The sequence below is a fragment of the Hipposideros armiger genome, unplaced genomic scaffold (assembly GCF_001890085.2).
Source record: "Hipposideros armiger isolate ML-2016 unplaced genomic scaffold, ASM189008v1 scaffold_35, whole genome shotgun sequence".
Lineage (NCBI taxonomy): Eukaryota > Metazoa > Chordata > Mammalia > Chiroptera > Hipposideridae > Hipposideros > Hipposideros armiger.
Window position 1 is genome coordinate 3,719,131 of NW_017731385.1, and position 26,108 is coordinate 3,745,238.

Genomic DNA, 26,108 nt, shown 5'->3' on the forward strand with positions numbered 1-26,108 from the left:
GCCACCAGAATGCTGTGGGAGCCAGGCACTGGACAAGGCTGGGTGACTCCCCATAAAGCCCCGGTGGCCCAGCGGGCGGGGAGCCTAGTATTCAGAGCACCCAGTGTCCGGCCTGCACCAGCCATTTGACCCCCGAGGTGGAGAGGCACGCTCCCTGCTCCGGTGTCATGGAGCCCCAGTCCAGCTGCGTGGTGGTGACTGGTAAGACTATTTTCTGCTTCCTTCCTCATTTGCTGCTGCTCTTAGCTTGACCCTGGAATGTGTACTTGCCTGATCCTGGTGATAAGCAGTTTTGCCATGGAGAAAAAGAGTGGGAACTGGTGGTGCCAATAATTCCAGAGGGAAGCTAGCTTCCTGCTGTGCCCTATTAAAAATGATCAGGGGACACAGGCTTTTCTGCTTCTGTCCTGTCACTCACTTCAAATAATTCTTGAGTGGCATACACATAGGTGCCCACATGCGGCTTAGGCTCTGACCTTGTCCTTCAGCCTATCAGGGAGGAAGCCAAGGCTGGTACCTGTTGTCACTGAGTCTGGGGCCCAGTAGGCCCAGGTGGCTTCTACTGGGGTACAGTTTCCTAGCACGGAAGGAGGAGCTGGGGACCCAGAAAGGACAGGGCCTCATAAGGCTGGGACAGTCCATCTACAGTGACCGCCCTCCAAAGGCACACACAGCCCCACCCCCCAGACTGAAGAGCTTTTGGCCACTCGGAAAAGCCTAAAGCACCCCTGAGAGCCACCAGTTGAAGACTGAACCCCAAAAGGCCAACTGGGAAGGGAGAGTAGCTGCCCACTGGTGCTTTTCACCAGGAAATCCCAAATCCACGAGGCCACCGCAAGCCATTGTCAGCGCTGGCTCCCTAGAGGCTTTCCTTTCTTCACAAAGCTCTATTTTTACTTAGACACATTTGGCAGATTTTAAGCATTTTGAATTGTGCTGGAAGAAGGCAACAGAGGGGTTGCAAGGATTCCTGTGTGCATGGCAAATTGAAAGTTACCTATCTTAATGTTTCCAGACTATAATTAAAGTCCTCTTAATCTTCTGAGAAAAAGAAAGTTCTTTGGAGAACCTTTTATCTCCCTTGCTCTCTTTGTGTTATTTTGGGTAGAGAGGCTGAGTGGGTCAAATTACTCTTGCATTCCGAAGGAAACTGTACCCCCGATCAACGCCACGCTTGTCACAAGTGAAATGTGAATACTGAAATGCCATGGCAAGTCCCCGGTGCACATGGACCCCTGCCTCTGTCCTGTCAGCGTGCAGCTTGCTGGCAAACCCGAGATTGTTTGCTGAAGTGCCCGATAATCAGCCCTGATTTGGGGATGCCCACTGGCTTCCAGAGTATGGCCTGCCTTTATTAAAATGGTTTGGAGCTGCCAGGGGCAGTCTTTTCGTTTAATTGGATTTGCTTTGTGTATAAATCTCGCCAAGACAACTGGCATGAAGACAGATGGGGGAGAGCAGGGCTCTGACAAACTGCCTGGAGATCAAGGCACTCTGACTGGCACCAAGAATAATATCAGGGACTAGGAAAGCCTATATCCTCCAAAAAGCCTCTGCTGATTCCAAGAGAAGATTTCTCCGGCCTTCTGCGAGTTCTATGTGAGGGCCTGCTGAGTTTCAAGTATGAGGTGTGACCCTGCCAAAAAGAGCTTCACGCCTTCCTTTGCCCTATGTCTTTCCTATTTCACACAGGGAAGAGCTGATCTGAGGGTGCTGGTCTGAACAGGATTCTAAAGCAGAATGTGATATTTTTATGTGTGTGTCACTGCATTTTTAGTATTCCTACAGTCATCCCAGACAGAAGGTACCTGGTTTTTCAGTGATTTTTCCTCATTCTCAATATTTTCTAAAACTTTTTTTTTTTTTCTTGCTGGCTCTCCCAGTGGCAGCTATGGACTAATTTATTGTATAGGATTCAGTCAGTTCAGTGTCAGAGGACACCACTCACTTCCTGGTGTCTGGATACCCTGTCCAAAAGTCTCCATTCCCTGAGAAAGTTTAACCCCTTGTCAGCCACATCTGTTAGTGGTTCTAGGTTCAGGGGTTCCAGCATTTCAGAGGCACAATTCTCCCCAGAATGGCTTCTACTGCAGCCCTGAGGTCCACGGTGTTGGCTTTCAGAAGCTGATATTTAATCACAGATCTCGCCCGTCTCCGAATTTGTATGAGCTGAGAAACACGTCACAATAATCAGGCAGACTTAGTCAGGTCCTCAGCTGTGTTCCAGATAAACTGCGCTGGAGAATGCCACCTGTGTCTGCAGCCCACTGCCCACCATGAAGTGAGCCCCCCGCCTGTCACAGGCCATCTGACAGCAGCTGGCCTCCCCTCCCGGGGCCAGGCAGGGACCTGTGAGCTCTGAGCACAGGCCACCAGGAAGGAGAGATTCGGTAAGAAGCTCCATGGGCTTGGTCCCTCCTTCCAGCCACACCATCCCTGAGGCCTTGGGATGGTTCTTTCTGTCAGGCTCACTGGCCAGGGCGCCCAGATGTCTGCTTAAATAATTCCTGGGTGTGTCTGTGGGGATGTTTCCAGAACAGATTAGCATTTGAACGGTGGGCTCAGGGAAGGTGGTGGTTCTCCTCAACGTGGGCCTGAATAGAATAAAAACGCCCAGGAAGGCTGAATTCTCGCCTGCCTGGCTGATGAACTGGGACACAGGTCTTCTGCCCTCAGACTCACACCACCAGTGCCCCTGGTTCTCAGGCCTGGCATCTACCTGGACTGTGATTTACTCCGCCGTCTCTCTTGGGTCTCCAGCTGGCCGACGGCACATCTTGAGACTTGTCAGCCTCCATAATCACGAGCCAAGTCATCATAATCAATCTCTTTCTAGATATGTACATATTTGGAAAAGATAAATATATATTCTGTTTCTCTGGAGAACCCTGCCTAATACAGGTCTCTCTGTATTAGTCATTCTGGAGAGAAAAACAAAGGCCTAAAGAGCAGGTGAACAAAAGCTAAGGCCAGGATGCCCCTGACAATGGGCTCAGACCCCTGGGGGCTGGGCTGAGAAATGGTGACATGATGTGATGAGAGAGGATCAGAGCAGAAGAGGACCCAGCTGGAGCCCCTCCTACACCACATGGGGGGACAGTGGAGAAGGATTCAACATTTGTTTAGCACCCACCAAGTTCTGGGACTGCCTGCCTGTGCTTTCCATACATGGCACTGCTTAATCCATACAACGAACCGTCCAGGGCGGTACATGACTCTAATAATAAAAGGTGACACTGGACACTGCTTTTCATCCGCTAGGCAATATTCCACACACTGAGTTGTGTTCATTCATTTAATCCTTACAACCCTATTCAATTACTATAATCAGTCCCCATTTTACAGACGAGAAAACCAAGGCACTGAAGCTAAATAACTTCCTCAAGGTCAGCAAGCTGGTAAATAGTGGAGATGAGATGGAAAAGGTGAAGCCTGACCCCAAACCCTGAGCTGACGACCACTCTGGGCTGTCCCCTGAGCCATGGCCTGAGCTTTGCGGGGGCCGCTTCTTGGTGTGGGTGCCATGAAAATGAACAACTGAGAAGGCGACACTCTCAAATGTGGCCTCTCCCCAGGCCAGCAGGAAGCCTTTCCTAAGCTAGTCCCAGGGAGGGTTTGCTGCCCTCCCCAAAGCAAAAGTCTACAACATTTTATTAATTTATTAAAATTTTCATTGCAATTAGATTATGAACAAGTACACAGTGTAAATAGTGTTCCCAGTTCAAGGAATGAGTGAGTCCATCCGCAAACCTCATCCAGCAGGGGCTCTTGCTCCTTCCCAGAATAAGGGCTCCCCTATGAGGGCCTCCCTGGGGGTTCACCTTGCCCACCCCACCCCTACTGACGGCGGCTGCCCACCCCTTCCAGCTTCTCTGTCCCCTAACCCCCATAAAGTCCTGGCTCACCCCCACCTCCTCCAGGCATCTCCCCCACCCAGCCCTCCATCACCTGCTGTCTCCTCTTTAAGGCATCCTGACCCCAGTCCGGCAAAGCGTCGCCACTCCAAGTGTGGTCCCCAGGTCAACAGCATCAGCACCACCCAGGAGCTTGTCAGGTACACAGTCTCCAGACCCACACACTCAGATTCCATGTCTTAACAAGACATATGTGTGCATTAGCTGGACCAAACCACGCATTTAAATTTTTTTTCTTATTCTGAAATAATTTTATAGACGCACAGGAATTTACAAAGAAATGTATAGAATGGTCTCCTGTACCTTTCACCCAGCCTCCTCCAATGTTAACATCTTAAATATCAAAGCTGGACATTTACATCGGTATTGTGTGTGTGTGTGTGTGTGTGTGTGTGTACAGCTATATGCAGTTTTATCACACATGTAGCTTCATGACAGGCTCCTATGAACTACCACTTTATAGCTACACACCCCCTCCCCATCTCTACTCTTGACAACCATTAATCCGCTCTTCATCTCTATAAATAAATTACATTATTTTACAAATATTATGTAAATGGACTCAGGGCAGTATTTACCCTTTTGATTGTTTTTTTTAAACCCAGCATAATTCCCTTGAGCTTCATCCACGTTGTTATATGTATCAATAGTTCCTTCTTTAAAACCTTTTTTAACAGCTTTATTGAGATATAATTCACATACTATACAACTCATTCATTTAAAGTGTATAATTCAGTGGCTTTTAGTGTATTCACAGAGTCACGCATTCACTATCAAAATCAATTCTAGAACATTTTCATTACCCCAAAAACAAACTCCACTCCCCTTAGCTGTCGTCACTCCCTAGCTTTCCCGTCCCCCTCCCCCCCACCCACACACACACACATACTGCAGCTTTAGAACCACTGATCTACTCTCCGTCTTCATAGATGACCACTTCTGGACATTTCATACTCAACGAGATCATATATTACATGGTCCTTTGTGACTGGCCTCTTTCAATCAGCATAACGTCTTCAAGGTTCATTCACATTGTAGCATGTGTCAGTACTTTGTTTCTTTTTATTGACAAAGAACATTTCCTTGTATGGCCAGACCACATTTTGTTTACCCATTCATCAGCTGATGAACACATGTTGCTCCCAGTTTCCTTTTATTTCCACTGCTGGGTGGTGTTCCAGCATCTGGAAGAACCACGTGTGTGACCATCTGCCTACTGAAGGGCATTTGGTATTGGGTCGTCAGGAAAGTCATGATGTATTTTTCTATGTTTTTCAATGCAAAAATGCATCGTGACTTTCCCGACGCCCCAACAGTTTCCAGCCTTGGGCTGTCACCAGGGAAGCTGCTGTACACATCTGCGTAGAAGTTTCTATGTGAATGGAAGTTCTCGTTTCTCTCAGATAAATGTCCAGGAGTGCAAGTGGTGGGAAGTCCACTTTCAGTTTTAAAAGAAACTGTGTAACTGCTTCCCAGGTCAGCAGAACCATTCCACCAGCAACGGAACGTGAGCCTGCTTCTCCCTATCCTCACCAGCATTTGGCGTTACCGGCATTTCTGTGTTAGCCACTCTGCTAGAGGCATAGCGCTATCTCCTGTGCTTTAATCTGCACCTCCCTGATGCCTAGGGATGCTGACTACATTTTCATGGGCTGCTTTGCTGTCTGTGTACCCTGTTCGGGGAAATGCATCTTCATGGGTTCTGCCCATTCTAATCGGGTTGCTCTTTAATGTTGAGTTTTGAATGTTCTTTGTATTGTCTACATATAACGCCTTCGTCGGGTCTGTGGTTTGCAACTATTTTCACCCTCTCTAAGGGTCTTTGGCAGAGCAGAAGTTTTCATTTTGATGAGGTCCAGTTTATCAATTTTTACTTTTACAGATCCTATGTGCACTTGGTAGTAAGTCTAAGAACTCTTTGCCTAGTATTAGGTTTTCTCCCTTTCTCCCGCTAAAAGTTTCATAGCTTTACTTTTAACATTTAAGTCCATGATCCATTTTGAGTTTATCTTTGTGCAAGGTGCGAGACTCGCATTGAACGGCTCATTTCATTTTATTTTTTGCCTATGGTGTCTAATTGTTTCAGCCACGTTAGTTGAAACAGCTCTCCCTCCTCCACTGAATTGCTTTTGCACCTCCGTTAGCAAATTGGGCATATCCAGTGGGTGTATTGCTGGGCTCCCTACAAAGCATGCATTTTAACAGGACACTTATGCACACCTTCCCAAGCCCTCCTAGCTCAGTAGGGGTGGGCCCCCGTGTTCCTTTTTGGCTCCCCCACAGTGCCTCATACACAAGAGAATTCTGAGAATGCTCCCAGACTGCAAGGTTTCAGTCCTCCCCAAAAAAGGGGATATGTGGGTTCCCAGGGGCTCACAACAGCCCTGTGAGAACCTCACAACAGGTTCCCACAGGGGTGCAAGCCCTCCAACCCCCAACCAAGCCTGGCCTGAGCAAACCAGAATCTCTTTGGTTTCAGGTTTTGGGCCCTTCCGGCAGCACCTGGTGAATTCCAGCTGGGAAGCAGTGAAGGTAAACGCCCGCCATGCCCAGGAGCTCAGGGCCCAGCCAGATCCTTCTGTGGCTCTGAGAAACCCAGTGCAGGCCCCTTGGTAGCCAGACCACCAAGGAGGGGAGAAAACAACGGGCCCCTGGGAGAAGGGCTGGCTTCTGGTCCCTGGGTTGTTACTTGCCTGCACTCAGGTGGCCCTTTGTCTGTGTGGGAAAGAAAAGAGGCTAAAGGGACACTCCTGAGAAAGCCAGGCAGGCTCTGCTGTCCTAAGAGCTGAGTCCCATGGCCCCCAGCCCTGCTGGCTGTGGGGTCTCAGGAAAGTCACTTCCCCCACCTCCGTTTCCTCTTTTGGGAAATGGGAATAGTTCTGACGTTACAGGATGGTTCTGAGGAATAAAACAGGTGAGTATGTAAAAGAAGTGAGTATGTACATCCATAAAAGAAGCTTTTTTTTTTTTTAAGATTTTTATTGGGGAATTGAGGTGATGGGAACAGAGCTGGGGAATTGGGGGAAGGGGGACAGACAAGTTGCTGTCGTTTTGTTCTTCAGTCTTGTTGTGGAGGACGCTGCTCCACTGGCCCAAGTTGGCACCATCATTGCGCTCTTCCCGGGCAAGGCAGATCAATCGCCAGCTTCTGGACAGCTGCTCCACACTGGCTGCTGGCTACATACAGTAGCCCATGGCAACCCAGTGCCACAGGGGCTGCAGCCTACGCTGTCGCCGGCAACTCACGGCAGCCCAGCTCCAGGTTGAGCTGTTGTTCAGCATCTTAGCTGTGGAGGGCAGTGTCACTGGCCCTCATATGTGGGATCCGAACCGGGGCCCTCTGGTGTCCCAAGCCAGTTCTTAAACATTGCGCCACTCGGCCGGCCCAAAAGAAGCTTTTGAAAGTATCATGCCTGGCACGAAGTAAGCGTTTAATAAACGGTTATTACAAACAACACACCTCTATTTTTAAGAAAGAGCCGACCAGGAGAAAGCATGTCCTGCCTGGAACAGTACCTGAGGGGGGACTCAGTGAATCGCTAGCATGGACCACCTCTCCTGCTTGAAGCGGCTGACTCATAGCGTCCCCATGTGATGTTACTTAGAGACTCAAACACAGCTGGCTGTGTATTCACCCTTGACAGTCAATATCATGCCTCTGTCAGATCAAGCCACAGGTGGGATCTTAAGTCTGTTCTCAGAGTTGCCCCATCAAGCTGAAAACGCAGCAAAACCACCTGAATCCTGCATTTGCCTGGTAACACTGATTACAGCCTGTCCACACAGATGCAGGCAAGGAAACTTGCCACTCTAGAGTTAGAATCTGGGGCTTTTCCAATTAGCAAAAATCTCAGAGAACCCCGGACTCACCGCTATGCCTCACTGCTGCCCACAGCGTACCAGGAAGGCAGGTCAGGGCTTTCGAGAGCTCCAGGAGGGCTACAGCCTGTTCCCTGAAAAACAGGACTTTTCCTGCCAAATCCCAGATGGTCCTGAGCCCTCCTGTTTCTTTTTTGCTGGCATGAGGATGCAAGAGTCAGGCTGCCTGAGTTCACCTCTCAGCTCCAAAAGCTGCAACCTGTGGGACCCAAGACAAGTCACTCAGCTATTCTGTGCCTCTGTTTCCTTATCTGTAAAATGGGGAGGTTGTGATGATGATGGGAGTTAACACATGTAAAGCCCCTGGAACAGGGCAGGGCACACTGCCGGCACTTACAAACAGAATTCTCATTCCTAGGAAGCTCCTCCATCGGTCAGCCTTCTCAGCTATGGGCGAAGAGGCTCTGGCTTTGGAGATTCACACAGAAAATGGATGAGTGGGAGGATTATTCAGGATCTCAGACTCACGAAAAAAGCCTGAGGAGCAAGGCGGAAACAGAAAACAGGCTAGGGGATTCCCGGAAGTGGCAGCAGGATTCGGCCAAATAAGGAGAAGATGGCCCAGGAGTAAAATAATTCTAACCCAAAGCAGATTCTGAGAAGTGCTGCATTGAGACGCAACTCAGTTCACTGTGGAAAACACGTGGAAGAAAGGAACCTGAAGTAAGGTGACAAGAAACTGCACCTGGGAGGTCCCTGGTGGAAGCACCTATGATGCATGGGCTGACTTCTGGCCAGCGGGAGTGAACTCCGAAGCTGCCATGTGCTGGGACCACACTGGGCGCCTTAAGCAGAGCTGCTCACTGAATCGCTCCTGTGGCCCAGAGGAGCTCACATTCATTCCCATTGTGCAGGTGAGGAAGTGACAGCTCAGGCAGGTGACTGTCTGCCAGGGGAGCACGTGCCATGACAGCAGTGCCTAGACTCCAGTCTCAGAAGGTCCTGGGGTGACTGAAGTCCGGGTTCAACCCACTTGCCTCACTCTTCCCCTGGGAGAAGACAACCTTTGGTTCTGAGGAAGAGGACCACCGAGAAATATCAGTTCCCACGACCCAATGACCCAACGGAGAGCAAAGTGGGGCTAACACCCACATGCCTCAGCCCCACGTCCACGTCATCATGGCTGACCTCCTGCCAGGAGATCATCTCCACACTCTCCACAGCTCTCCTGCCCATGCCTGAGACAGGACAAGGTAACAGGCGGCTGCTCAGGCTTCTGCGTCACAGTGGACCACAGAGTTGATGACCAGAGCAACTGAGAAGCAGCTGAGGATGAAGCAGTAGCTTCCCGGGCAGGCGGGCCCAAGCCTAGCTCCCAGGCCCCAGCACTCTCTGCCACCCCAGAGTGCCTTCTCCACTGGTCCCTGCTATCCGTCTCCAGCTTCTGCACCCCGCTTCTTTGTGGGGTTTTTCTTCAGGGCAGAGTCACTCTCCATCTCCTTAGAGGCTCCTTCACTCCCAATCAGGACCATTCTCTCTTCCTGGACCATCCTGGGTCTTCCCGTGTCCTGTGCTACCACATCTGTCGATTCCACTCAGCGATAGACTTTCTGATTCTGGTTTGGGACCGCACTAGCTGTACCCACTGAAAACAATGGCATGCTGCCAACAGAGCATCCATTGTAGGGATAATCACCTAAGTGAGGCATTGGAGCAAAGGTCCGGGCTGATTCACGTACATACATTTGACCCGGAAAGGGCACACCGCTCCCTGGGTCAGTATAAGCACACTCCGTCTTTGGGGACCTGTACCAATGTGTTCCTGTTCCCACAGAAGGCCTGACCAGAACCAAGGGTTTCAGTGGCTATGTGTTGACCAGACAGATGCATGAAAGTCATTTTTTTCTATCCTGCATTCTCCCATCAAAAGTCCACCTCATCACCACTTTACATGTGTCACAAGCCACATGTAATGAGCACTTATTCCTCCACGCCAGACGTCGTAAGTGGGAACAGACAGAGTTACAGACAGTGAGGAAAGAGTGCCATTCTACACTCGCAGCATTTGACCTCTAAGAGAGAGAAGCTGCTAACAAGTACCATATTTCCCCATTTTTAAGATGCACCTTTTTTCGAAGAATTTGGGGGTCTAAAAACTAGGTGCATCTTATACAGTGGTTGTAGATTTCAAATGCCATAGATGGAACTGAGGACGAGGCAATATATGAAGACAGTGATTCGTCATTAGACACAGATCGAGGACAAGCTAATGGTTGGGAGTTTTGACAGTGATAGGAGTTGTATGAATTTTATGATGAATAAAACTTGAGTTCAATAACTTTATGTAATATGTATTTTTTCAAATTTCAGGCCCCCAAATTAAGGTGCATCTTATACATAGGGAAATACGGTAATCACCTGAAAGCATTGTTTGCTGTGGTTAACTCTTAAATGAGAAAAGAGTGCTTTAAAAAGAAGACAAAGACGTAACAATTATATAAATGCCAAAAGTTCACAATAAAAAGAGGCATTTCCTGCAAACTCCCAGGACTATGCCTCCATGCTGATCACCAACAGCACACACATGCCACCGTGACACTGCCCCGGCCTCCCCAGTCACAAGTCTCATTTGGCGACTCGGGCAGCGGCTGCATCATTATCTCCTGGTTCCCTGATTCTCTGCTTTTGGAGCCATATCATCCCAAAAGAAAGGATGTCCTGAGCGCCTCTAGAAGTGCCTGAGCCTGGAAAAGCAGCAAATAAAACAAGTTTGGAAAACACACCAGGGGTCAGTTGGGCAAGACATTATGTAACTGCACTTAACCCCAGCCGGGTGGCCAAGCGGTCAAGGCTCTTGCCAGGTTTGGTCAACCCGAGATGCACGACAATTTCTCTTTACTCCAACAGTGAGGTGGCCTCATTTCTTTATGATGTGTTGCTTTCAAAATCATAATGATAGAGAATAAAAGGCAGTGGATCTGAAGAGCTGAAGAAGCACCAAGCTGAAGAGCACTTTAAGGTGAAGGTCCTGCAGACCACGCCCAGGGACAGGCAGGTAACTGCTTACCTGTCCAAGTTCATTGTTTCTTTGGCTTCATCTTTATTTGCCTTCCTAAGGGGACCTATTCTCCCACCAAATCCCAAGATAAAACCTTTTTCTAACATAGGTGAATACAGACATGTACGTGACAGACATTTTTTCCAACTTAGCCCACGGTGGGTTTTGTTTTGTTTTCTTGGGTAATATGGGAAGGCCTGAGATAAAAATAACCAGCGTGAGGATGAAGAGAGAGCCCCAACATCCCTCTGTTGTCTACAGGAACCTCACCTGCTATCGTGAGCCAACCTCCGTGGGCTGAACGGACATTGACCTCTAAGGCCCGATAACCCAAACTCACTTAAATGAACCATTTTCCATGATTTTTTACACCTTCTTTCGTCAGTCTGAGGTTCAGACAATAATGCTGGGCACTCAGTCTCTAGGGCTTAAGTTTGATGTCTTTTCTTGATTACATACTCTATCGGCATGGGAAACACTCTGGCCTGTTTATCTTTGTAGAGTCCAGACAGGAATCTTGAGGGCACTAGGGCTGTATTTGTGCTGCCATAAATACGATGAAAACATATCTTGCAACACACACAGTCTAACACCAGAGACAAGTACACAAACAAGCATGACCCTGGGAATCACGCGGGATACTCAGGGCAGCGGAGTCTAAGATTTGAAGTGGGATTCCAAAAACAATCCTTAGTTCCTTGTCATTCTGGGGAGGGGCAGAGCTTTTGGGGAGACAGATAAACAGCAAAAGGAGTCTACTGGGCATGCCTTTTCTCATCTCCACCTTCATATCCACTCATATTATAAGCACGTTTTGCATCTTGAAAAAATGTCAGCATTACATTAGGGGTGCTACACCTGGGATTTCAAAATCCATGGGGCCCTCATGGGCCTGCAGGCTGCAAGCCAGTTTGAGAAGCTTTTAATTATTCCCGGGCCCCTGTGCTGGCATCTGTAATGACAGATAATTATGCCGTACCCCTAACCAGCCTCAGTAAGGTCGCACTTCTTCTCTGGGGTGCTTCTGACTCTCCCAGCTTTGGGCTCCACACCCCTGGGCCCCAGCACTCACACAGTGCACCTCCTCTCTGGGCAGGAAGGTGGCTGACCCAGTGTTTCTTCTCTCTGGGCATTTTCAAAAATATGTAGAGAGAGGCTAATGAACCCAAAGGATCTATACAGTGGTGAAATTTCAGCCACGGGGTTCCCCAGAGATGGGGATATGGTTGAGGAGCCACAAGATGCATTTGGAGTAGCAGTCCACAGGCAGCATCCTGTTGGGGTCCCCCTCTCTTTTGCCCACTTGTAAGACTATTCCTTTCCTTTACATGTCTTGGTAACTATGTTCTAAGTGCTCACAAGTTGGAGACAGAAAGTCACTTAGCAATTATATATTAAGAGATCAAATAATAGAGATGACATAATAGCACTAAACTTTTATGCCCCTAATAACAGTGCTCCCAAAATATATGAAGCAAAAACTAACAGAACTACAAGGAGAACAGACAAACCCACAATCGTAGTCAGAGATGTCAATGCTCCCCCCTCAACAATGGACAGAATACACAGAAAGAAAGGCAGCAAAGATACAGAAAACTTGAATGAACTATCAAAGAATTTGACCTAACTGACATTTCTAGTGTTAGCTGAACACACACGCTTTTAAATGCATATAGAATATTTACCAAGATAACCATATCCGGGGCTATAAAACAATCCTAAATAAATCAAAAGGATTCAAGTCATATGAGTATGTTCCCTGACCACAATGAATTTATTAGAAATCAAAAACAAAAGGCTATCTGGAAAAATCTCCTAATATTTGGAAGCTAAATAATATACATCTAAATAAGCCACAGATCAAAGAAGAAATCAAAAGGACTATTAGAAAATATTTTAAATGAATGAAAGCTAAAGCACAACATATAAAAACCCGTGGCAAGGCACTCAGGCAGAATGTAGGGGAAATGTGTATCACCAAACAGCAATATTAGAAAAGGAGGAAGACCTCAAATCATTGACCTCAGGCGCTACGTTAAGAAACCAGAAAAAGAAGAGCACGTGAAGCCCAAACTATGTAGAAGAAGGGAAATAATAAAGGTCAAAGCAGAAATCAATGAAATAGAGAACAGAAACATAATAATGAAAATCAAAGAAACCAAAAGCTGGCTCTTTGAGAAAATCAATAAAGCTGAAAAACTCTAGCTACGCTGATCAAGGCAAAAAGAGAGTTCATTTTTCCTGTTGATGTCTAAATGCATCCACCACAGCCTGGTTTCTAGCCCTGATCCCACACTCAGACTGCTCCCCTCACAGTGACTAAGGAGGCCGAGGTCCAGGCTGACCAGAACTTCCTTTTTCCTCTTCTTCGTTTGAAAGGAATTTAAATAAAATATGACCGGTAAGATTCAGCTCAGCTCATGTCTTTACTAAGACAGAGCCAATAAATGTCCAATCTGTTTCCCTTACCAAGACCAGCCCCTCTTCCAACCAGCTCGCCATCTCAGGCACCGGCCACCAGGAAAGCCTGGAGTCACCGCTGTTCCTGCCTTGTCCCTGGGATTACATCCCCATTTTGCTTGTTCTGGGTTTGCAATACAACCTTTATGTGGGGCCAACTGCCATCCATAACAACTTCGCTCCAGGACCCCTCAAATCCTGACACACCTTCAGCAAACCAGCAGCCCAGATACTGTTACCAGCCAGAATCTCCTGCCATCATCTTCCAAACACCATCACATTGGGGATTAGGGATTCAACGTATGGATTTGGGGGGACACAAACCTTCGGCCCACAGCGGGGGCCATTATGGAGATGGACCACCACATGAACAGATACCACCCTTCAGAAGAGTTGAACCAATTGCTCTTCCAGTGGCCGCAACGAGAGTGCATGATGATTCAGACACACCCCGACATTGGGTATTACGATTTTTAAAAACTTTGCCAGTTTGATTAGTATCCCATTGTTAACATAAATCCTAATAATCCAGCACTCTTAAATCAAGACAGATGTCACTGAAAGGAGCGGAGGGGTGTCATTTACTCAATTCCTTTGCGTTTCCTGGTGGGTCACTTTTCAGGAACTGAAAATGACCTCCGTAATAATATATTACGACATCTGTCTGATTGAAACTTTTTTCTAAGCCTTTTACAGCTGGTATGGCTGAGCCACGGTCACAATCAGCCTACTGCACAGGACGAGGGCTGCCAACGTCCCCACATCCTCGCCAACACTTATTCTCTGTTTTTATCAGAGTGGCCGTCCTCACAGGTGTGAATTTCTACGGTTTTAGTCTATAAAAATAAGAACGAGATGAACCTTGCCCAGTATTTCGTACCTAGATGCATGCTGGCCTTGCTTTGTATGTACTCAGGTCCCTGGACAGGCAGGGTGTCCTGAGGGAAGAAGGAACGTGTCGCCCTTGAGGCAAGGGCCTCCATGGGGATACAGAGGCTCTTCCTCTTCGACTCACTTTTAATTTACTACAAAGTATTTCAGCCCACTTAATGGGTTTCAGGGTTATACTACCCAGTTTTAATTAACCTAATCCTCAAATTATCCTCAAGATGCGATCTGCAAAACCCAGATAGAAGGTAACATGGATAATGCTAACCTGAGCAAGCACACAAACAGCTGAGTGGCACTGCTCCCACCCCTCAGATGAGCCCTCTGCCAGCCACATTTTTTATATCAAAACAATGGCAATCTGAGAAGAAGTTGGCCAAAAAGAGTGGAATTAAGAAAGCTATTGTAATACAGATTTACATCCACTTAGTAACAATGAAGCCTACTTGGAGTGTCAAGACATTTGCTAATGGCTGTGTGTGTGTGTGTGTGTGTGTGTGTGTGTGTGCGCACAATCTTTTATTAATAGGGGCACGTGATCAAAACTATTTGTAGACAATTGCTCCAAACAGAGGGTTGGGAATTATGAGGTTGCTGTTTTTCATGACTGGATTTTTCAGACAAGAATGATCCTAGTTTGGAGGAATGACTTAAAGGCTATTGGGAGTGCGATGGGACAATAACATAGTAATTGTTACATATGGAGAAAGGAAATTGGCATTGTTAAGGGAAAGAGTGACCTCTAAACAGAATCCCAAGGTTTCCTAAACAACTGATGAGGGCTGTGGTCAGCCCTAAGAGTTGAACCCCACTATTAGGGTTGCTTCCCAGAACTCCTCCCTTCTTTTAAAAGTAGCCTCTCTGGGCCTCAGTTTCCTCATCTGTAATATGGGGACTTAGCACCTCATCAGGAAGGGTGTGGGGAAGTGCTAGGCATAGTGCCTGGTCACAATAAGCATTCTCTAGGCAGCTCGTCGGATTACTGGACTATTTTTTTAAGCTTTTAGAACCAGAAAAATAGTGTATACATGCCCATTGTAAAAATCTTACAAGGAGTACAGAAAGAAGTACTCTACAAGTGTCAATTATACTGCAATAATAAACCAAAAGAAAAGAATCATCCCAAACTCTTCCCTCAAGAGATAACCATTTTAGTATGCTCCCCTTTCCATAGATGTTTACAGGAAACAGTGTGAAATCCTGATTTCTTTTAGACTTATTCTTTCTCACAGGTTTTCCTGTGTCAATAAAATCTTTATAAAACCGTTTCTGAATGGCTGCATTAACTCCACCAATAGCTGTCCCACATTGACACTTCAGGCCTCCTGCTGTCTCTCTGCCTTCCTCCTCTGCCTGCTGAGCCCCTTCCGACTCTGGCTTTTGCCTCTGTCTCTCTCCATGGTGGGGTGGGGGTCTCCAGCCTAGACTGTGTTGGAGCCCAGGCCTGGGTCTCAGCTACCACCTGCTGGCTCCCAGGTCCCTTCCACCCCCGCAGGTCAAGAGGAAACCATTATCACTCCCTCTTCCATTGTCATCCTGACACACACGCACACCCACCAAGACTCAGCCAGAGCCCAGCAGACACTGCATACCGGAGGTATCCTGTCCACATGCGATAATTGAAGGAAAATGAGGGAAAGAAGAATGAAAAATGGAAGGAGGGAGGGAGAGAGGGAAGGAGGATGGGAGGCGGGGTCTTGGCACACATCTCCAAGCCTCACTATTCCTTGCCCTTGGCCCACTCCTGCAAATCCCCCAGGGCCTGGTCAGAGCCTCCCTCGTGCAGCCTCTCAGGCTACAGTTCCATGTGCATGGTCTTAGTCACAGCAACCCCGATAATGGAGGCCTTGTTCCTACTACGTTTACAGATAGGGAAACTGAGGCTCAGCAAGTTTCAATGATTTGCCCAAACTCAATCAGGAGAGGAAGAGGAGGAGTTTGGGTTCCTTCTCTCTTACTCCCAAGTCGAGGGGGGCCCAACAAGGCCCTGTGAACCAGGACTCTTGTCATAACTTTCTTTCTAGTCTGCGTCTGCTCCAGGGAATGATACCCTCCCGGACACACCAAGCCCTGGGCGGAGGACCACCCTACAAACGCTTGCTCGGGAGGTTTTCTTCAACGACTGAACGATGAAAAGCATTCCTGCTTCCTGGTGCTCGTCCCAAACGCTCACTTGATAAGGGGAAGAATCAGACTTTGGAAAAACAGCAACTGTTTTGCAAGACCAGTTGGTGCCACAGCTCTGGTGGATTTGAAAAAATTCAGAGAGCAACTGGTGTCTTTTCTCCTTCTTTCAATTCCCTTTGTTAGACTGCCATCTGTTCCTGGAGACCAGATTTTGGAGGACACGGAGGCAGGAAGAAGTGGGAGAAAAGAGGCAGAAGGCAGGCTTCCCCGGGACCTCTGCAACTGATGGGGTTCAGGCATTTTTGAGGGATTATGAGCTCAGCACAGTACTCAGTTCCCTGTTGAGTCTGGTCACCGCTCCCACTGGGGCAAGGCTCTGGGTTTCACCTGAGAGAGGGTGGTTATGCCAGGCTCTGTCCCTCCCCCACTGAGCACAAAACCCTGTAACTCTAGCTGAGAAAGCGTGCCAGTCCGGAAGGCACAAACCCCTGGCTCTCCCTAGGTCTGCACAGAACCTACATTCTCTTTGCTAAGACAGCCCACCCTTCTCAGCAGCAAGGGTGGTGGCAGCCGGCGGCCTGCCGTCTGCTGGCGCAGAATGTTCTACTCACTGCTTCTGACAGGCCCCAGCTCATCAAATGCTAATAAATGTCACTCTCGACAAATGCCTCTTACATGTCTTTCTCAAATTAATATGGGTTAATTATAAGCATTGATCTCTCATATAAAGGACCGATTATGTGCCAGGAAGTGTGCTGGGCACTTTTTGTGAATCATTTAATATTTGTGAAAACCCCTGACTCTTAATTATCCCCATTTCACAGATGAGAAAACTGAGGTGCACCAAGGTTAAATAGCTTGCCCAAGTTTACCTGGTGAACGGTGGCAGAGCCAGGGCTCAAACCATGTCTTTCTGACCCCAAAGCCCGTGCCTTTCCCTGTGACACTACAGTTGGGGTCTGGCTTGCAGAACGCTGCCTTCTGGCTGTGTCCTCACATGTCAGAGAAAGGAAGGCCCTGATCTCTCTCCCCCTTTTTCTAAGGGCACTAATCCCATCATGGGGCCCCACCTTCATGGCCTCATCTAAACCTAGTCACCTCCCAAAGGCCTCATCTCCGATGCCATCACACTAAGAGCTAGGGCTTCAACATGTGCATTTTGCTGGGGACACATTTCAGCCCATGGTACCCCCCTACACCATCAGTATGGAGGACCACACATTCTGGTGACCTCAGGATGGCTGCAGACTTCCACAGGCCATCCAAGCACCTTGGCCAGGGCCTGAGTGAGCCCTCCTGACTGTCCTCTGTCTTCCACGGGGGACGTTTGTTGGCTCCTCCAGCTGCTCAAAGGGTTTCAGAGGAACCAGCTGGCCTTCCAGGTGGGGACTACCAGCCCCACCGTCCTTCCAGGGGAGGCTGGAGGCACCTTAGAAGAGTCCCTGTCACTGGTGAAAGAACAGAACCGCCAAGCTACAGGCTCTCCTTTCATCAGGACAATAGTGGAAGGAAAGAGGAAAAAGAGGGTGACATTCTAGTTAGAAAGAGAAAATGCACCCAGAAGATACTGGAGAAGAATATGAAGGCAATACGTGAACAAGTTCAAGTTTATACTGGTCTATAATCCCTTCGCTGCAATTCTGGTATCCAAAGATCTCTACATATTAGAAGTTGTCCTGAAGTTATTTGGTGGCAAAAAGTGACCAGAGCTGATGGGAGACAATGTGTGATATCTGTATTTATTCCACCTAAAGGACATGTGCCCATTTCCTGGGATGAAATATTAAGGTGGATGGATGGCAGCCCCCAAACCAAGAGTTCTGCTGGAATACAACAGGGGGATTCTATTGTCAGCCTAGAGTCAAGTGTGTCTGAGCACCAGACTGGAAGCTTGAAAGGAAACACCTGATGAGCAGAAGCAGGACCTTTTAATCTCCTGGGCACTGTTTTCAGATAAGTAAAATACACAGAAGTATCAACTGCAATGTCAACTGCTCTCTCTCTCACCACAGCTCTATGAATGCCAAGGAGAGCTACAGTTGGGTTTAGCTGGCACTTTATACTGATGCCATCAGCCTTCTGGAAAGCGTGTCCTTATAGAGTGTTATGGGTTGAGTGTCCTTATAAAACGGGGTAATCTGGACACAGAGAGAGACATGCACAGAAGGAAGATGACGTGAAGACTAGAGTTATGCTGCCACAGGCCAATCAAAGTCTAGGGCTCCCAGGAGCTGGAAGAGGCCAGGTAGGATCCTTCTTCTACAGGTCCCCAGGTCCAGAGTGACCATGGCCCTGCCTGCACCTTGATTTTGGACCTCTTTCCTGAAGGACTGTGAAGCAATACATGTCTGTTCTAAGCTGCCCAGTTTGTGGTACTTTGTTATGACAGCCACAGGTAATGCATGCTATGAGCTCCCCAAACCCAGCCCCCGAACCCACGCAGCAGCTGGAAGACCTGCAAGGAGTCCAGAGGTGCACGCTCTCTCATCTCCTTTCTCAGCTGGCTTGGGGTGGGGGAAGAAAAGGCTGTGGTGGAGAGAAAAGCAGAGGGGGCTCGCACTGTGGCCTGCCTTGGTCGGGGCACACGTGCCAGCCCAGAAGCAAAGCTGCATTCTTACGTGACAAGGATGCACTGCCTAACCCCTCCTGGGCTGGCTGGATGCTGGTCCAGAATGGGCCTACGGGGCTCAGGGGGCCTGTCTCCAGCCCTCAGGCATTGCCTTCCCTGCAGGCTTGCTGAAAATAGTTAACCGATGTTTCCACCGACAACGGAATTAGAGCAGCTCTTCAGGGTGGAACCCTGAAAACAGTCCCAGGCAACTCCGTTTGGTTCTGGGGCTCCTCTGCAGCCCCTGCTCAGAACCAGGCCCTGTGACAATGCCACTGAGTAGAAGAAACTAGTTCTTCACAGGTGTATGGTTGGGTTCCGAGAAGCAGCCCTGAGCCAGCCCTCATGACAGAGCCCAAGGCGACCCCAGCATGCCACCTTCCAGCCCCTACCCCTGAACTGGCAGCATCCGGGAGGGCTGGGGCCCATGCAGCCTCAGTGTCCACCCTCGCTCATTCCCTGCAGGAAAGGGGGCCAAGATGACGTCACAAGACCTGGAACCCCCTTGGTCTGTCTGGCCCTTGGGATGCCCACTTGGACCCTTGATCAGCTCCCTCCATCACCCTCCAGGCCACTGCCTGGCATGTCCTGGCCTCCTTCCTGCCTCCCACCAGCAGAGTCAGGCAAATGAAGTATCCCTCAAGGCCGCAGATGGGGATGTGGTCTTGGCACTTACTTTTGGAAGACAGCAGAGCTTGAGCTGATGGAGGCAACTGGGCTTCCGAGTGGGTGTGTGGAGGATGGAGCAGAGCCCTCAGGGAGGCTGAGCTGGTTGAGGACAGACCTGAGTCACTGAAAGTCGGCAGAAGTGCCCTCCTTGATGATAGCGGCACAGGCATCGGGGTACCATCTGCCATCTGCTCTGAAGCCCAGGACAGAGTCTTGGAGTCTCCTGTCTGTGACCTTGGGGCAGGCTTAACAGCCCTGGCAGGAAGCATGCGCCTGGGTGTCCTAAAATGCCAGGAAAGGGTGTCAGGAAAGATGGCGGCACTAATCCAAAACCATCCTGGTGGACAAGCGCAGCTCCTGGCACAGGGGAGGACTTGGCCTTCTGAGGGACGGTCTTTCGGTTTCAATTTTACCAACAGTGAAATGCACACATCTAAGCTCTCATTCCCCTGCTTTTTTCCTTCCAAATTGTCTGCCATGTCTTTGACCTTGCAGGAGGGTGCCCCTGACCTTAGGTTTTCTGCACAGCCCTTCTCCTCTCCCTGCATTCTCTCTTTTGATCTCACCTAAACCTATGGGTTTGGCTGCTCCGCCATGCCAGAGACTCCCCAGAAGCCTCTCAGAGCCAAGTGACCAGCTCCCGTTGGGTACTTCAAACCTAGCAGGTCCAAAATCAACCCGATGGCACCCCAAGTCCACCTCCACCTCCACCTCCATTCTTTAGGGTGTAGCTCTGCCTCATTAGCTCCTTGTGCACATCCTTCGATGGCCTCTATTGCCCTAAGGAGAAAACCCAACCTTTAGCTAAGCACTCAATCCGGCTTCCACAGACTTTTCTAGCTTCTGTCCCCACCCTCCTCCCATGTACAGTGCTCCCTGATACAACTGGTGGTGGTGGGTTACTTGTCAACATGCCTGGGGGTGCTACAGGCAGTTACTGCTCAAGTCAAGAGTCCAGGGGTGCTAACACCAGTCCTGCCCAAAGACTTGTGGGTCCCCCAACCCCATGCCTCTGCGTGGCACATCCTTCCCCAGGCTCACCCCGATCTGTCCCTTAGAATTCCCCTACACTCCCTCTGTGAACTATGTCCTAACCTGCAGGCTGGGTGAAGTGTGCCTCTGGGGTACCCACACCTGACAAGAGCAAGTTCACAGGACGTCGAGGGGCAGGAACTGTGGTTGTCCTGCTGGCCCCTCGCCACCATGTGAGCTCCTTGAGGGCAGGGTCCAGGCCCACAGAAGGCCCCTGGGGTGAGCTGGATGACCCCACATGCTGGCGCTTCAGGGACTCCCCCTTACCCTCCACCAAGAGAGATGAGTCTGCCTGCTTCTTTGTACAGGAGCTCTCTAAGCTGGGCCTGGGGACGGACATGGAGCTGGAGCTGCGGACCCTTCAGCTGCCCGTGGATTACAGGGAGGTGAAGCAGAGGGTCACCAGGATCTGGGAAGATCTTCAACCGCAAGTAAAGGATGGCTGGGGAGCCGGTGGGGGTGGGGCTGGGGGCTGAGGATGTGTCGGAGCCCCAGAGCCTGGGAACCGATGGAGCCTGGTTCTAGGGTTGACGGCTAAAGTCCACCCTACTCCCACATGCCACCAATACGGTTCCAGCCAATTTCATCAGGTTCTGGGTCTGCTTCTAAAAGTTGAAGATGAAATACAGAGTATATCTTGGAAGAAGATTCTGGAGCGAGAAAAGGAGGAAGAGAAATGGAAGCTTTATTCCCAGCCAGGACTCCAAGATAGTTTCCTCCTAACACAGAGGTCCCAGCCATGCCCGTGCAGGGCAGGATGGCCGCGAGACTAGGTTTCTTGGACACTGCAGAGCGGCTGGAGGGTGACTCACATTGGAAGGTGGCAGAGTGACCCATCTGGGCAAGGCCCATCCTCATCACCCCCAGCTGATTTTACGCCAAGAATTACTACGTAAAAAACTGATACCCCCCCCCAAAAAGAAAAATAAAAAAACACAGAGACCACATGATGAGACGAACAAACCTTACACCTCCCAAACATTAAGACTTCGCCTCAAATGTTTTGATAAAACGCTTGGCATCTATGTTTTCAAGAGGAAAAGTCATCAGCTCCAAAAATGCGAACAATATGGCACCACCCTGCTGCTGACGTCCTGTGTTATCGTTTCCTCAGCGATAAGATTCCCCGGACTCGCTAAGTGTCTTCTGTGGTACGGAGTCTCAGAAACCAGACGGACGCCCGGGGCAAAAATAAAAATTAAAAAATTCTACACTGTTTAAGAATATTTTGAAATAGAAAAGCACTTCAATGCAGTGCCGCATGGGTTTCCGCCCCACTGTTTTGCTTTCCAGCGTGTTAATTAGGAGGAAGCTGGCAGGCGGCGGGGAGGCGGGCAAGCGCAGCTGGAGTTTGAGGCGTTTCGCGGCCTCGCGCGCTCTCCCTCTGTTGGGCCCTATCTGGTGACCACGTGGGCCTCAGTTTCCCTAATCCCTCTGCTGTCACATGGTTACGCAGCTTACCGTGCACGTGGGCCTGGACGCTGCCGCCAAAACCATCGTCCTGGAACAGTGCGGCAAGAACCGCGGCTTCCGGGAGGCGGACATCCGGGGCTTCCGGCCCGAGCGTGGTGCGTGCCTGCCGGATGGCCCGGAAGTGATTGAGTCTCGGGTCAACATGAAGGTGGTCAGTAGGCGTGCGGCTGTGGAGGGTGTGGAGGTGGCCTTTTCCCGAGATGCGGGCAGGTGCGTTCTGTCGAGTCACTGAGCAGGTAGGGGAGGAGGGCTGCAGGGTCCTCTGACCAATGCTTCTTCCTCACGTCCCCCGTTCCCCCCAAGAGGCCGCCCTGTGTCGTCCAGCTGGGTGCTTGGTCACGGGGTGCCACCCCAGGGTAGCCCTTGCAGACTGGCATTTTGTGCCCCACCCCAGGTCTCGGTTCCAAGGCCCCCTCCTCCTCCAAGGCCTTTGGTACATTGATAGAGAAAAGATATAAAAGGCAGATTTTGAGAGCCACTACCATTTTGTGGATGCTTTATTTTTTATGTATTGTGGCCAAAGTTGTGATTGAACGATTCTGATTTCGCCCCAGATAAAGATTCACTTGCCTTTGTGCCTGCAAACTCTGACCCCCAGTAGGTAATTTCTCCTCCCCGCAAAGAATGAATGGACCAATAAATGACTCACTGCAGACATGAATGAGAGAGGTTTGCGGGGTAAAGGTGTTTTGGTGTAGTGGTTGAAAGTCTGCCCCTTCCCGGGCTTGGCCACCAGCTGACCATGAGACCATGGTGCCTAGAACCAGAAGGACAGCACCTTCGTCTCCCTGGGTGGCAGTCCTCCCTCATGTTTTGGGGTTGCCGTACTGCCACGTCTGCTGACATTCCCCTGAGCTTACAGGCTGGTCCAAGGAGTAACTTGGCGTTTCCTGCGTTTGCAGATATGTCTGCGATTACACCTACTACCTGTCTTTGCATCATGGAAATGGGTGCGCGGCGCTCATCCATATCCCTCCGTTATCGCCACGGCTCCCGGCCAGTCTGCTGGGAAAAGCCTTACAGGCCATCATCCAGGAGATGCTGGAGGAAGGTGAGAAAGCCCGCGCGCAAAGCCTGCTTCGCAGAAAACTCAACCTCAGTGGCTGCAGCCCAGGAGAACCAATGGGGGGACTGCTGTTTTAGAGACAAGTAAATGTTTCAGTTCTGTGTGGAGATTCCACTGCTTGGAGAGGCTTTTAAAAAGTTGCTTGTAAAACAGTTTACACAGAGGGGAAACATTTCAGAATTAGCCCAGCAAAATCACAAAGAGTGATTTTATTGTCAGAAGACAGGAGAACACTCGGAAAGGCAGACATTTCACAAGGGATTAACTAGCTTCAGTTCTGGTTTTCATGACAATAAAATGAAATCCTAGTAATTTTTTTTTTCCCTCTTAAAAGACTCTGCAGCAGGCCTGTGTGATCCTGCCCAGATTGCTGGAACCACAAACCTGTTCTGCAGAGCCTCACATGGTGGGTTGATCCATGACCATGGCCATGGGGACACCAGTGTGGTCACTGCACGGGTGCCCCATTCCTGGCCTCCACGCTCACGCATCCAGGTGCTGTGGGCAGCTTCTGAGCCACTGAGTCACTAGTGTTTGGGTTTTCTTTTATTACTCTTTTTTTAAAAGTTGTGTCAAAATACATGTAACATAAATTTTACCATTTTAATCATTTTTAAGGGTGCAGTGGCATTATGTACTTTCACAACCATCACCACTATCCATCTCTAGAATTTATCATCCCACATTGAAACTCTGTACCTATTAAACAATATCTCCCTGTCCCCCCCCCCCGCCCCCCATCCTTGGCAGCCATTATTCTACCTTCCATCCCTGAATTCTACTCTACGGAACTCATATAAATGGAATCACAATATTTATCCTTTTGTGACTGGCTTGTTTCACTCAGCATAATGTCCTCAGGGTTCATGTATGTTGTAACGTGGGTCAGAACGTCTCCTTTTTAAGGCTGTATAATATTTCATTGTACATACAGGCTACATTCTGCTTATCCATTCATCTCTTGATGGACACTGGGTTGCTTCCCTCCTTTAGTTGTTGGGAATAATGCTACTATGAACACTGTTGAGCAAATATCTGGTAGAGCCCCTGATTTCAGTTCTTTTGTGTGTATAAAAGTGGAATTGCTGGACCCTAAGGTTTAATTTTTGAAGACCTACCTGCCACACTGTTTTCCATGGCAGCCGCACCATTGTATATCCCCACCAGTAGTGTTTCCCTTTAAAGCGAAGGTTTGTAGCTAGGTTTAGCTCCTCTGCCTAACATTTTAGAAACCAAATCCCCCCTTTTCATCTTTCATTTTGCTTTTATGACACTGCACTGCTCACAATAAAGTTTCATTTGTTCAGTGTTTTCTGGGGGCACATTTCCCCCTGGGAGCCCCATTAGCAACATTGCTGTTTGGAGGAAAGAGTTGAAGGTGGCTTCAGCTCTAACAAATTTCTTCTCAGGTTGGTGGGCCCCCACCTATCCTTATTCTCTTAATCGTGTGTAAAAAAATTGTGGTCACTTAGTGCCAGATCCATTCACTGTAAGAAAAAGCATTTGCAACTTAGTAACAGAGGAGCTGGCAGGCCTTGCTTGTTTGACCATTAGCCGCTAACATGCTTGTGTGTTTTGAATAGACTTTACAAGACCCCCTTTACAAATGAAACTGGCTCCTTTGACATAAAACAGATCAAAGTCACACTGGCAGATCAAAGCCAGCAAGTGGCCAGCATGCATGGGTACGGCTGTACAGCTGTTAATGTGCAGATCTTTCTGTATTTATAGGCAAACACCACTGCCCAGAGCCCTCATCACCGCCCCCCCCCACACACACACACTCCTTATTCAAGCTTCTGTCTCAGTGGCAAGCAGGGGGCCTCCAACTCTGGTCCATTATTATTTCAGATTGTGTGGCACCCAGCCATACGCGTTACAAACTTTTAGATGTCATCTGGTTGGGAGGTCCAGAGCTCCCTCTTGATAAACATCCCTGTCATTTCCCCCTCTGTGGCCTCCCAGGTTCTTTCAGGAGAACCCCCCCGAGGGCCCATCCCATCCTGGGCTGTGACCCTCCATCCCCTGTTGATATACACCGGGGACTATTTAGTTATGGCTGATGTGGGAGTTCTGAGTCAGTTTGAATACAGCTTAAAAGGCTGAGCCCTGGGTTGGTCATTTAGCTGAGGGGACTTGGGCATGTCTGCTTGTTTGTTCATCTATAAAACAGTAATAAAAATCCTTCCTTTGCAGAGTTGTTATGGAGATCCAGTGCGAGAATGCACATGAAAGTCCGTCAGTGATGAGGGAACACTATCAAAATATGCATGCACCTTCTTGAATATGGGCTCTGAAAGTAACAAAATTTTGCCACCATGATGTTCCTTTGAGACTCCCCCCCACCCACACACACACACACTTCCTGCCTGAGAGATTAAGAGAAACCTGCTTTTTAGAAAGGGAACCTGGTTTAATCACTTTAAGAATTTTCACCCTAGCATCAGTCAAGAGGCCTCCAAGCCTGTTAACTAGACACCCCGTCCATTGTTTCTAAGCTACCCAGTAAATTTTCCTGCCATGTATGTTCCACTCTTCCTCAACTCCCTGTAAATCACCCATTCGTGGTTCTGAAATCTATTACCCCGCCTCCCTTTTCGCCTTTGTTCAAAAATGCCTTATATACCAATGTTGCCTCACTGTCTGGAATTTTCATGCTTATGTGAATTCCCCGGGGTATGTATTAAAATTTTGATTTTCTCCTGTTAACCTGTCTGTTACTTTATCATCCCAGCTAGGAGACCTTAGGCAGTGGGAGGAAAAGCATTAATTTTTTTTAGACCCCACAGCTTGTAGCCAGATCTGTGAGGGCAAAAACAGAAATAGCCCAACTGGATTTGTGGTCCTAAGAAGTGGCACATGGGGATAGGTGATGACACATCTGAAGACCAAGTACCTTCATCCTCAGGAGAAACTGCTGCTCCTTCCGAGGACAAGTGCAGAATGCCCCTCGGCGACCAGGACGTGCATTAACCCACCCGGGAACATGGGAGA

General features: G+C 49.0%; 1 protein-coding gene across 4 annotated transcripts; it reads left to right on the forward strand.

Annotated features, from left to right (window-relative positions):
- Nucleotides 1-25,782, forward strand: PGPEP1L (pyroglutamyl-peptidase I like). 4 transcript variants are annotated; one of them, XM_019637843.1, is made up of 6 exons: nucleotides 1-201; nucleotides 6,394-6,446; nucleotides 20,884-21,006; nucleotides 22,032-22,258; nucleotides 22,951-23,099; nucleotides 25,311-25,782. In XM_019637843.1, the coding sequence occupies exons 1-6, from the start codon at nucleotides 168-170 to the stop codon at nucleotides 25,358-25,360; spliced, it is 636 nt and encodes a 211-aa protein (XP_019493388.1). In that variant the 5' UTR covers nucleotides 1-167; the 3' UTR covers nucleotides 25,361-25,782. The 4 variants fall into 4 exon arrangements, with proteins under 4 accessions (XP_019493388.1, XP_019493386.1, XP_019493389.1 ...); XM_019637841.1 differs by lacking the exon at nucleotides 25,311-25,782 and adding an exon at nucleotides 23,449-23,646; XM_019637844.1 differs by lacking the exon at nucleotides 25,311-25,782 and adding an exon at nucleotides 23,449-23,600 and having other exon boundaries at nucleotides 22,032-22,143.
- Nucleotides 25,783-26,108: the final 326 nt, after the last annotated feature.

Excerpts from the sequence above, each read along its gene's own strand:
- PGPEP1L (XM_019637841.1), top strand. The coding sequence starts at position 168 with ATGGAGCCCCAGTCCAGCTGCGTGGTGGTGACTG. Across the intron at positions 202-6,393 it reads CAGCTGCGTGGTGGTGACTG|GTTTTGGGCCCTTCCGGCAG; the intron begins GTAAGACTATTT and ends CTTTGGTTTCAG. Across the intron at positions 23,100-23,448 it reads CCAGGAGATGCTGGAGGAAG|ACTCTGCAGCAGGCCTGTGT; the intron begins GTGAGAAAGCCC and ends CCCTCTTAAAAG.